General features: G+C 45.1%; 1 protein-coding gene across 3 annotated transcripts in view; it reads left to right on the forward strand.

Moving 5' to 3' along the window:
• The first annotated feature begins 840 nt into the window (after window positions 1-840).
• Window positions 841-12,170, forward strand: part of AHCTF1 (AT-hook containing transcription factor 1) — a 53,672-nt gene continuing 42,342 nt past the window's right edge. Inside the window, exons 1-3 of one of the 3 annotated variants that reach the window (XM_065729578.1) lie at window positions 841-973; window positions 8,958-9,084; window positions 10,187-10,440. In XM_065729578.1, the coding sequence (XP_065585650.1) occupies window positions 8,964-9,084; window positions 10,187-10,440 (375 nt within the window). In that variant the 5' untranslated portion in view covers window positions 841-973; window positions 8,958-8,963. The other 2 variants (XM_065729596.1, XM_065729587.1) reach the window with 2 other exon arrangements.

A 12,170-nucleotide genomic window follows, 5' to 3' on the forward strand; every position in this document is an offset into this window, starting at 1 on the left:
TAATTAAGTACGTCCAGCTGCTTTCACTTCAGTGATAAATGTGTGCAACAGTCATGGATTCTATCTGTAAAGGAACATCCATTTGTGCTGACATTTGGGTATTCAATCTAAAGAACAGGTTAACCCTAGACCTTAGATATATTTTTAAATATTTCCCATAACTGGAATTATTTCATTTTTGCTTCTTTGCTGTGGAGTGCTCTTCAATCAAGTAAAATCAATGAATGCAATAAACTAGAAACTGAGACTGAAGCGTTGCCTGGTAACCTGTTTATTTACAAAATGTACAGTCCTCTTGTCATGAGCACTCTGTGTAGTTACTGGCAATGGCTCCTGGCATAAACCCCATACAGAGTGCTCTAGCACGGGCTCTAATAGACAACTGCCAGGGTAGCAGACACCTCGCATCCCGCTACCAGCTCGAGTTTCACTGCAATTCAGTTGCACCCACACGGTTTTCAGTGACGCTGCTAACTCTTCAGCACAAATCCGCAGCGAGGTGCCAAAGCTCTTAGCACGGAGTTCACTGTTCGTGCTCAACTTGCAGAGCCAGAGTGCCCAGCTCCCGACGCCCACTGAGGGCAGCAGGAGAGGGGCATACACAGGCACTGCAGCCCCTCAGAGGACGGGTGGGACTGTCTTCTATGAGGGGGTCCCGCTTAGGGCGCGGCCAGCAGGATTAGTTGTCCAGTATCGTGCACTGCCCAGAAGCCGGGGCGGCCGCAAGCACCCGAGTCAAAATGGAGGTCCGGAACTCTGCTTCCCGGCGTGCCCCGCGGCGGAAGGAAGCAGGCGCAGGGAGCGGAAGTGGCACTGGAGCGGTACGCCGGGACACGTAGTGCGCAGACGGCCGCTGCCCGGGCCGGAGTCCCGCGAATTTGAAAATTCCCGCAACGGCGACGGCAGTCATCGCGAGATTTCCGCCCCCCACCCCGTCCCGCCCCGCCCCCGGCGCGGCGGGTGAGCGAGCGAGGTGGGTGCCGCGCGCGGGGGAGGGGCGCGGAGTCGAGCGGAGCGGGGTGCGCGCTTGCGGCTGCGTAGGCACGTAGCGCGGCGCGGGCAGGTCGGCCAGGGCAGGTGGAGGCTGCTGTAACTGTTGCGGGAGATGCCGCCGCCCTCACTGGCACGTACGGGGAGAACGGGCCGCGGCGGGCAGGGGGCGGGCGGCAGCGGCGGCGCGGGTTGGAGGCGGAGGTGGCGTTACCCGCCCCCCGGCCGCAGGTACCGGGCGCTTTCCGGGCGCTAGGCCGCGGCGGGGCGGGTCCGGACCTTATGTAAGTGACCCCCGGGCTGTGCCGCACGTGGCCTGGCCGCGGCGTGAGGCTGGCGGTGCGGCCTGGGCAGAGCGTGGCGGCGGCGGGAGGCCGAGGACTGAGGGACGGCTCGTTGGGCCGCCTCGCTCCTCCCGCCTTCGGTGTGCTCCGGGAGAGGCCCGCTCGCCTTTCACCTTCCCTCGCTTTTTTTGTTGTTGTTTTTCCCCTTTTTTCTCTCACCCTCCCTGCCCCGCTCAGCGGCTGTGATTTCCCAGGGGGAGGTGGGGTATTGGTTCCCTACTGGGAGTAACGGCGAGCCCCCTGGGGTCGGCCCCTCGCTGCAGACCTGCGCCGTCCCTTGCTCTTTGCCGCACCGGCTTTCCCGGGCGTGGTGCTGAGCGCTTTGCGGCCCTGGGTTGTGCCCTCGGAGCGCCCATCACGCTGCCGAGTTGCTGACCTCGACTAAAGTGCCGGATCTGTTCATGAGCAATGACTCCAGGGCTGAAGCTTCTGCCAGCACAGCAAAGCATGGTGTCAGTCTTTTGGGTCTAATAACTCCTTTATAATTGCGGTTAGTAAAATAACGTGAAATTTTTAGAGAGTATGAAGTTTTATCTGAGGTGTGTGGGGAAATGTGGTGAGTACCATCCATGCAGGCGCTTGTACCAGCCTGGCAGGCAGCACGAGTGTGCCCTGCCAGGGACAGCTCCTCACACTCACTACATCGGTTGACTCGCTGCTCTGATTTGTCTGGAGATTGCTCTTCTGATACAGCCAAGTGAACTTAGTGAGGCTTCTCTTAATTTTGTGTCTTCTACCTGGTAGGCTGTCTGATACAGTTCTAAAGAAACGACGCTGATAGGCATTTGCTGGTGTGGTATTGTTTCACCATTGGCGTAGTGAATGGAATGCTAAAACTGATAGAAGTGAGTCCCCAAAAACCCAGGCCTTGTTTGCCAGCACTGTGGACTTCTATGCCAGTCATTATGTCTGTGCCATTCCTTCTGAAAAGCGTGTTTGGGAAGTCCACGCTAGGGAGCACCTTGCCATTTGCTTGTTGGCTGTGTGTGTTCTGTGCTGGGACAGTCCTCACCTGCACCTGCCTCAAAAGGAGGGGAAAGAGCTTAATTTGAGGGCTGACTTTGGGAATTTCTGGTTTAGCAGCCTTAGGCAAGGGACCATATTGCTTGGATAAGCATCATCATGGTAGAGAACAGGAGGTAGTTGGGTGAACTGGCTCTGATGTCCCACTCTGGTGTGGTTTTCCATGCTTTTCCATTTAACTGAGAATTTTAGCTGTTGGAGGTTGTTGGGACAGAGGATTGGAACTCTATTTTTCTCACCTTCTCCTGGAGATCTGTGCTTCTCAGCTTCTCTTAAGCTCCAGAGCTTATGAAGTATCCACACAGCCCTAGAAAGGCAGTCTTTAGGGGTGGATCTGGAGCACAAGTCTAGTGAGGAGTGTCTGAGGGAACTGTGGTTGTTCAGTCTGGAGAAGAGGAGGCTCAGGGAAGATCTAATCATTCTCTGCAGTGACCTGAAAGGAGATTGTGGTAAGGTGGGAGTTGACCTCTTCTTCCTCCTAACTAACAATAGGATGAGAGGGGATGGTCTCAATGTGTGCCGGGGAGGTTCAGCATGGATATTAGGAAAAACTTCTTGGAATGATAATGCATTGTGATGTGCTACCCGGGGAGGGGATGAGGTCACTGACCCTGAAGTTGTTCTAGAATAACATGGATGTGACACTGAGGGGAGACGGTTAGTGGGCATGGTGGGGATAGATTGATGGTTGGTCTAGCAGCCTTTTCCAGTGTTAATGGTTCTGTGAAGTTACCTCGTTTCTAGAATTCTGCTATCAACTGTCCCTGTTATACTGGTGGCTTTTTAGACTAATATTTAGATTGCGAGTTAAACGTAGGGTTTTTACTTACAACATTTAGAGAGGAAAAGGACCTGGGGGTGTTGGTTGATGCTCGGCTTAACATGAGCCGGCAGTGTGCCCAGGTGGCCAAGAAGGCCAACGGCATCCTGGCCTGTATTAGAAATAGTGTAGCCAGCAGGAGCAGGGAGGTGATCATCCCCCTGTACTCAGCTCTGGTACGGCCGCACCTCGAGTACTGTGTTCAGTTTTGGGCCCCTCACCACAAGAAGGACATTGAGGCCCTGGAGCGTGTTCAGAGAAGGGCAACAAAACTGGTGAGGGGCCTGGAGCACAAGTCTTATGAGGAGCGGCTGAGGGAGCTGGGATTGTTTAGTCTGGAGAAGAGGAGGCTCAGAGGAGACCTTATTGCACTCTACCACTTCCTGAAGGGGGGTTGTGGTGAGGAGGGGGTGGGCCTCTTCTCCCTGGTAAATAATGACAGGACGAGAGGGAATGGCCACAAGTTGCGCCAGGGAAGATTTAGATTAGACCTGAGGAAACATTTTTTCTCTGAAAGAGTGGTCAGGCACTGGAATGGCCTGCCTAGGGAGGTGGTTGAGGCACCATCCCTAGCGCTGTTCAAGAAGCGTTTAGATGAGGTGCTAAGGGATTTGATTTAGTAGTTGGGTAGGGATAGTGATAGGAGGATGGTTGGACTAGATGATCTTGTAGGTCCTTTCCAACCTTATGAACCTGTTAGGGCGAAGATTCAGTGATTCTTGCTAAATCACTGACTAAATTCTCTTTCTGTGGGAGTAAAACATGGCAAAGTGCTAATTTGCTGAACCTGTCTACTGAAGTGCAGGAAGTGTCTTTTTCCTTCTTCTACTCCTCCAATATTCTGGTTTTTTTTTTCTGTTTTTCTTGAGCAAATGTCATGGAAGCAGTCAATACTAATTAAAAAAATTTTGAAGTTGTCATCCTCACGTGTGGATGCTGTTTGTCTGAAAAGAGCATAACTGAGGGAGCTGGTCTTGTTCAGTCTGGAGAGGAGAAGGATGTGAGGATCAGCATTCCAGTATTTAAAAGGCAATTAGAAATAGGTGAGGAATCAACTTTTTATAAGGGGTAGACACTGATAAGACAGGAGGGAACGGTTTTAAGCTTAAGGAGGGAAGGTTTAGATAAGATGTTGAGGGAAGTTCTTGACAGAGAGAGTGATGAGGTACTGGAACAGGATGCCCAGAGAGGCTGTGGGTGCTTCATCCCTGGAGGTGTTCAAGACCAGGTTGGATGGGGCCCTGGGCAACCTGGTATAATGGCAGATCTGGAGGTTGGTGGCCCTGCTGTTCCAACCCAAGCCATTCTATGATTATATAGCCTTTGTCTTATGTCCTTCTTCAGCTTCTTCCCACTCTTCATCCTTTTTCGTAGGAAATGTGACCCAAGTGATGTTGTGCAGTGTTGTCTGTTCTCTGATTGACAACACTTCCTGAAATCCTTTTAGCTTCCATATCTGGTTGAATGAAAGATAATGCTTGTCATCTGCTGCCAGCCCCCGTGAGCTAGTGAGTCTTTACGTGAAACAAGGAATTACAAGTTGACTGTCTTGGTTAGTGTCCTTTTTTAAAAGTATAGGTTATTTCAGCTTTCCTTGCAAGCTGAGTGAATCATTTCACACATGTATGAGCCAGTGTAATGGCTTACTGCCATAAAATGGAGAAGACTATTTCCCACTCTATTCTTGTTACATTGTCCTGCCTTCTTTTCTTCTGCCAGATTTTGTGCTTGCTGAGAGCAGGCCCAGTTAACTCTCTAACCTGACAGAAGACTATATTTTCTATGTTAGTTTCCAGTCTGCTCAGGGAGTTACCTTGGCTTGTAAATCACGTCAGCAGGCGTTGCAGTCAGTGCAAGGTAAGCTGTAGGAATATGGGAGAGTTGTGCAGATGGAGTGGTGGGAGGCAGCAGCAAGCCCTCTCTCATGGCAGTGATCCTGCCGTGATTTATGGAATCACAGCTGCATGTGACTGGCCATGTTTTGAGCTTTTTCTTCAGAAAGCAGGTAATGCTTTGTATTTGAAACTGATTTTCAGGTACTTCATTCAGAACTGATACCCCAGAACTCTGACTTGGCTGTATGTGATTCTACTTGAGCATGTAATTTCTCACTTTCTTCTGGGATCTCTTGACTCAAAGTCCTGCCATGAGCCTGGGACTTCTGGCCTCAGGAATGCTCATGGTGTTTCTAAGTCATAAGCACCTGGATTGAAAGAATAGTAATATGGTGATATGTGCACAGACCACTTGGGTGTAGGACACAGCTGAAAGGTTGGATTCCAGTTTAACTCCAGAACATGCAGCAAGACATTTTACACTAACTTGATTTCTAGTAGGCAGGAGGACTGCTTGCTTTTGAAGGGATCAGAAATGCAGTTATTCTTGAATGTCTTTCTTTAAAGGAGATGTCTTTTGCCTTCAACATGTCTCTGGCTAACCTAGTCACAGGATTCTTGTGAGCAAGTGTTTGAGGTCTGTTCTGATTTCCTAATAGTCACTGATTTGCCTTTGCAGAATAATGCTAGTCAAACATCCTAATAACCAGATCACTCTGCATATTGTTCATAATTCTTTTGTGGACTTTATCTTTCTAGTTCTGTATGGCTGGGCCAGATGTCTAGGAAAAAATACTAGAGGAAACGTGGACATGCTTGCCGCTGCATGTAGCATTTTTCTATATGCATTTAAAGTAGCTGCAATGTGATTAAATCTGAAATTACAGGAATGATCCAGGGGTTGGAGCATTGCTTATGCTGTGTCTCTCATTGGTGGCATTAGACTGACTAGTGTGCATGGTGTTTACTATAGACACAATTATTCCGTGTCAAGCTGCCAGCTTCCCATCAGAGAGGAGTCCATGCAGCTTTAAAAGAGAGTATGAGGTGCTGGATGTGTTTCTTCTGGAGCTCAGATCTGCCCATTGCATTATCTTGAAACTTGGTTTCGATCTTGATGTGTTCAGATGTGTTCAGTGGCAGAGGCAGATTGGGGGCATGCAGTTGAGAATCATTCTTAAATGCTGTCACCCATTTTACTGGAATATACATGTTTGTCCTTTTCCTTAAAATTATCTTAGGAGTGCTGCAAAATTCCATGTTATCACAAAGTATTTAGCACACAGGCTTGTTTGTCAGATGTTAGTGCTAAGTTTTGGAAATGGTTTGCTACAGTCATGCTCTTTTTTGAATTCCACGGGTGCTGTTGAAGTCAGTGTTCTCCCTCAAAGGATCAGTCAGGTGAATGTTTTAAAGTAGGCTATCTTGGGGCTACTGAAATAATCATTTAAAAAAATCAGTGCTTTTAGTAATGATCTGGATGACGAGGCAGAGTGTATCCTCAGCAAGTTTGGTGGTGCTCCAAATGGGGGGGAGTAGCTGGTACGTGCCTCTGTCAGAAGGACCTGAGCAGGCTGCAGAAATGTGCTGACAGGAACTTGGTGTGTTCTGTGCTTTTTTTCCAATATTTTTTCCATCAGGAGGAAAAAAATAAAGCCATCCCCTAGGGCCAGTAACTTACTTCCAAGAAAACAGTATATTAGTCTGTAAGGCAGTTGTCATAGGCAGGACAGCAGTTCAGGGCTCTGAACAGAGATTGTGTGTTTCGGATCCTTTTTATCTTCTTGTCGTACCTGTTCTCTAAAACAGGTAGCAATTATTGACAGGAAAAGAAAAAAATCAACATAAAGAACCCATTAATAAGAACCCATTACATCCCATTATATCCTGTTAAATGAGTAGCATTTTGGGTAGGTACAGACTGCTTTTTGTATCGCTTTTATCTCCTTCCCTGTAGTCTGTTGATCTCCTTGTGTGTGTGCTTTGCTGGGTAGTTTGTTCCTTATACAGTGTATCCCCACGTTATCAGGCAGTTGTCTTGAATGCGATTTTTCTGCTTGGCTGCTTCCTTTTTCTGCTCTTTCGGATGCATCAGATGACTGTCTTGTTCTTCCTCTCCTGAAATCTCTTCTCCTGATTATGGTCTCTGGTCGTTCCTTCTTTCTTGTTCAGCAACACGAGTATTGCGAAGGCACCTATCCGTGCAGTTGGGCATTGAAGGCATTTAGAAGATCCTATTCACCAGCCCAACATCGTATTTTAGTATTTGGGATTATGTGTTACTTGTAAAATGCTTTCATTAAATCATTACAATTGAACTAAGCCAGGCTGTTGATGGAAATGTGGAGCTCGTTGCTCTGTGGAGCACCTGTATGTACTGCAGAAGTTCATTCTGTTTTCATTGCTAAATAATGATTAATTATTAAAGAAGGCCTAACAGGAAAGATTGAAAGAGACTTCTTCATCAGGAAGTGTGATGGCAGATAATAAAAAGCATAGGTTTGGACTAGATATAGGGAAGAAATCCTTTACTTGGGGCTGTGAGGCACTAGAACAGGTTGCCAAGGAGAAGCTGTGGATGCCCCATCCCAGGAGGTGCATGTGACTGTAAAGGACCAACAGGTATGATGTCACAGTGGCCACATTGGGTGGGGCTTTGAGCAGCCTAGTCTAGGGGAAGGTTGCCTGCCCATGGCATGGGTTTGGAACTACATTATCTTCAAGATCTCTTCCCTAAATCATTCTGTGACTTGCCAAAAGTAAATCCAGCTGACTGCATGTGCGTAGTCCCACTTGGAACTCTCTGTGGTAGTTGTGAAGGCCAGCAGGGTGGTCAGCTGGCTGGTTGCAGCAGTGGCTGCAGTACCAGCTTTTCCAGTGGCTGCTCTCAGGGTGTGATTGTGTTGTTCGTGCAGAACTCTGAATGCTGCTAGAAGATATGGTAATATACTCTCATATGAAGTGCTTGTGACTTTAGTTAGATACAGTAGATTCCAATGCCCAGATTTTAGAGGTTAATACTAATCCACAAGAGGACAATTCATATAACTTACGCTTATTTATAAGGTAACGTTCCCTTGGATACGTGCTTGTTGTTAGGAAAGTCTGGTCTTCAAAACTGACTGTGACCTGTGCTGTATGGAAAATAGTGCCTGCTGAACAGTAAACCTGTATTTGCAGGACAGTGTATTTGTTGCAGTTAATGGAGTATGCTTTGTGTGCATGTTGGAATTGCTGTCTGTACTGATTTGTAGCGTAGGATAATGATTCTGTCTGATGCCTGAAATAGTGGGTGTGTGTAACATCCAGGAATAGTGAACTGGGTATACCATCTTCCTTCTGAGACTTCATGAAGAGAACTGTCACTTAAACAAGATAATTAAATCTTTTTTTTCTTCTGGAAGATTTTTTCAATAAGTTACGGAACTTGAAAAATATGTTTACTTAAAGTATTTTGTATTTCCATTTGTATGGAACATAATGTGAAAATATCAGCGGTGTGTTTTTGTGAAGAATTTGAGAATCAAGATAGTCAGGGGCTTAGCATTTAGTGTTCCAAGTGTACATGCAAAAATGAACAAGGCTTTATTATGAAACTACTGGAATTGTCAGTAGCAGAGCATAAAATAAAGGACAAATGGGAGCTTGTTATTCAGAAGCTTTTTAAATATGATTTTTTCAAAATTCTGTTTTAGTATCCAGTATCTGAGTAAACTTCAGCTTGGTGTATTGCTGTTTTCCTGCTTATCTTTACATACTCGTGTGTCACTTCTTATTGAATCGTCTCATAGGCAATAGAAAAGCATTTGCTCTGTTGTAAGGTCAAAAGCTGTCCTAAGTGCCTTTTTATTTTTTTAAAAGATTGTATGCTGATGAAAATTCTGTGAATCTCAGGAATAGTTATGTCTGACACTAGTCTATTTTTGCTTTTTTCTTTATTTGCAGTGAAGAATGCAAGACCTAAGAGCTCAGGTAACGAGCAGTCTGCTGCACTTTCCTGAGGTGACTATTCAGGCACTTGAGGAGGATGTGATAACCCTTGATTCTTTGCTGCAAGGAAAATTTTCTGGAGGTGAGCATTTTCCTTTAAAATTTGATCTTTGTGTAAAATGTTTATTGCCTAGAGGCACTGGGTTATAGTGTCAACTGTGTCAGATTGGTTCTGTTGAGATGTGTCAGGCTTAGGAAAAAAAGGACTATTAAAAATGCTGCTATCTGAGTATTAGGTAAGCTTGGAAATTATAACTTGAAGACTAAGCCCATGTTGTGCTAATAAAATCAGTTCCATAAATGTGCTGAATTGGTGAGTCTTTTTAATTGCATTAAAATCTGTCCTTGAGTTAATAGTGTTGTTTAAGGATGCATTTGTTTGCACCAGTATGACTGTCATGATACCACATGTAGAAGTAGTTCTACAGTGTTATGGGCAAAAAAAAAAGTGAATATTTCTTTTCCAAACTGAGTAAAAACAGGAGGAGGATAAAAGATGAGCAGTTTAGTGCTGCAGCCAAAGTGTTTAATAGGATGTGGATGAGTATCCAGTGAGAGCTTCTGCAGCAGCTAAGCAGATTAGGCAGTTCACTTTCTAGGTGATCCGAAAGTAGAGCTGAGTGCCCATCTGAATTTCTAGGCTTTTGTTTTATTTTTAAGACCAAGTAAAATCCTGCCACCTAACCATAAGTAGTAGCACTGTGAAGTAAAACATGTTTAATTCTTTCTGTAATCAACACATGTCAAAGTTGTATATTTACTAATGCATTGATGGGCATTTTAAGGTCATTTCTTGTCAAATTCAAAATGGTTACAGTGGGGATATATCAGTGAATTGTTTTTGATCTGATACTTTTGGAATATGCTTGAAGACCTTAGCGTCCTTGTTGTATTCAGATGATTTTTAGCAAAACCAAGCCAAACACAGTGTAAAGACTGTGAATCAGTCTGTTGTGATCATTACCTCAGGCAAAATCATTGTTAAGTGTAAATGCCAAGTAACAAGGTTGTTAATTTTAAGGTGTATTTCGTGAGAATTTCAATGGGTAATTTTAAATAATTGACCAAAACTAGGTAAGTGAATGTTCTTCTGTTTGAAATTTCTGTTGAAGGAGTGGGACACTGTCTTACGTTGTTTTCAATCTTCTTTTCAGAAAATTAAGACTACTTTCTTTTTCTTACAGGGAGAAATGGCCTGGCATGGTTGGCTTGTGGTCCTCAACTTGAGGTGGTAAACTCTGTGACAGGAGAGAGGCTCTCTGCATATCGTTTTAGTGGAGTAAATGAGCAGCCTTCCATTGTTCGTGTGGTAAAGGAGTTTTCCTGGCAGAAAAGAACCGGGCTCTTGGTTGGATTGGAAGAAGCAGAAGGAAGTGTTCTCTGTCTGTATGACCTTGGAATATCAAGAGTGGTTAAAGCAGTTGTTCTTCCAGGAAGGGTATGTACTTGTTAATCAGAGAAATGAAGCTTTTATCTTGCTATGTGCTGCATAATCCTGTTTTTGGGAAACGTTTTGAAATGCCTCTTTGTAGGAGGTGTAGTTTTTCTGTATCACGTTTACATACTGTCACTGCAGAGTATCCAGTAAAGAGTCTTGATATAATATGTTGGGCACAGCATTGTCATTATATTTTGAGTTATACTGGTAGTAAAACAGGTTCTATCAGCTTATTGTTATTTAATTGTCCATTAAAAAAATCAGATTTTTTTTTCCTGGTAAGAGTGAAAAAGGAAAAAGAAATTCTTTGAAGTGACTATAGTAATCATTTATTAAGTGGCTAATTTCTGCCACATACATTGTCTTTAAAGTATCTCAAATTTCCATAGTGGTCTAAAGATTTAGACATAGTCACATGAATCTCAAACCATCACACAGACTTTTAGATCTAAGTATCTTTTTATGTTGATCTAGTATAGAAAAAAAAATCCTTTACAGGCTTAATTGGCATATTATTCAGAGACTGACATCTGATCTGAAGTTCTTACCGTAATTTCTGAATTTATGATTAGCATCTGAGTCAAGTAAAAAAAAAAAAGGAATTGTATTTGACATGCATGAGTTGTTTAAAAGCATTCACAAATTGATTATCAGTTTGATGTTTTTTAACGAATCATAGCACCAAGGTTGGAGAAGACCTCTAAGATTATCCAGTCCTATCATCCACCTATCACCAATATTTGCCACTACACCACATCTCTTTAGTACAACATCTAAACGTTTTCCTGAACACCTCTAGGGCTGGTGGCTCCATCACCTCCCTGGGCTGCCCAGTGTCTGACTGCTCTTTCAGAGAAGTAGTATTTCCTAACATCCAACCTGAATCTCCTCTGGCTCAACTTCCCTCTAGTCCTATTGCCAGTTACGTGGGAGAAGAGGCCTTGAGCCCCAGCTCACCACAACCTCCCTTCTGATAGCTGTAGAGAGCTGTAAGTCACCCCTGAGCCTCCTTTTTTTCTGTGCTGAACAATCCTCATCTCCCTCAGCTGCTCCTCATAAGGCCTGTGTTCCAGACCACTCAGCAGCTTAGTTGCTCTTCTCTGGACACGTTCCAGGGCCTCAGTATCTTTTTTGCAGTGAGGGGCCCAAAACTGAGCACAGTACTCAAGGTGCAGCTTCACCAGTGCTGAGTACAGGGAGATGATCACTTTCCTTCTCCTGCTGGCAGCACTATTTCTGATAGAAGCCAGGGCACCATTGGCCTTCTTGGCCACCTGGGTGTTTACAGTCTTCCAGCCACTGTGTCCAAGCCTGTAGTGTTCCCTGGTGTTGTTGAGGTCGAAGTGCAGGACTTGGCACATGCTTTTGTTGAACTTCATCCCTTTGGCTTCAGCCCAGTGATCCAGCCTATCCAGATCCCTCTAGGGCCTTTCTACCCGCAGGAGGATTGACACTTCCAGCCAACTTGGTGTCATGTGCATGCTTAATGAGGGTGAACTCTGTGCCCTCATCCTGGTCATCAGTAAAGATACTGAACAGAACAGACTCCAGTACAGACCCTGGGGGAACACCACTAGTGACTGGTTGCCATATGGATTTAATTCCTTTCACCACCACGCTTTTCAATTGATGTTTGATACTAGTTCTATTTGAATGTTCTAAATCAACATCTCATGCTTCTCCCAGGTCCTTTCTTTCCCAGTGGTATTACTTGAATCTCTACTGAACGC

This window comes from Cyrtonyx montezumae, unplaced genomic scaffold, assembly GCF_038088225.1.
Source record: "Cyrtonyx montezumae isolate F1298 unplaced genomic scaffold, pur_monq_1.0 scaffold_0, whole genome shotgun sequence".
In the NCBI taxonomy this organism is placed as follows: Eukaryota; Metazoa; Chordata; class Aves; order Galliformes; family Odontophoridae; genus Cyrtonyx; species Cyrtonyx montezumae.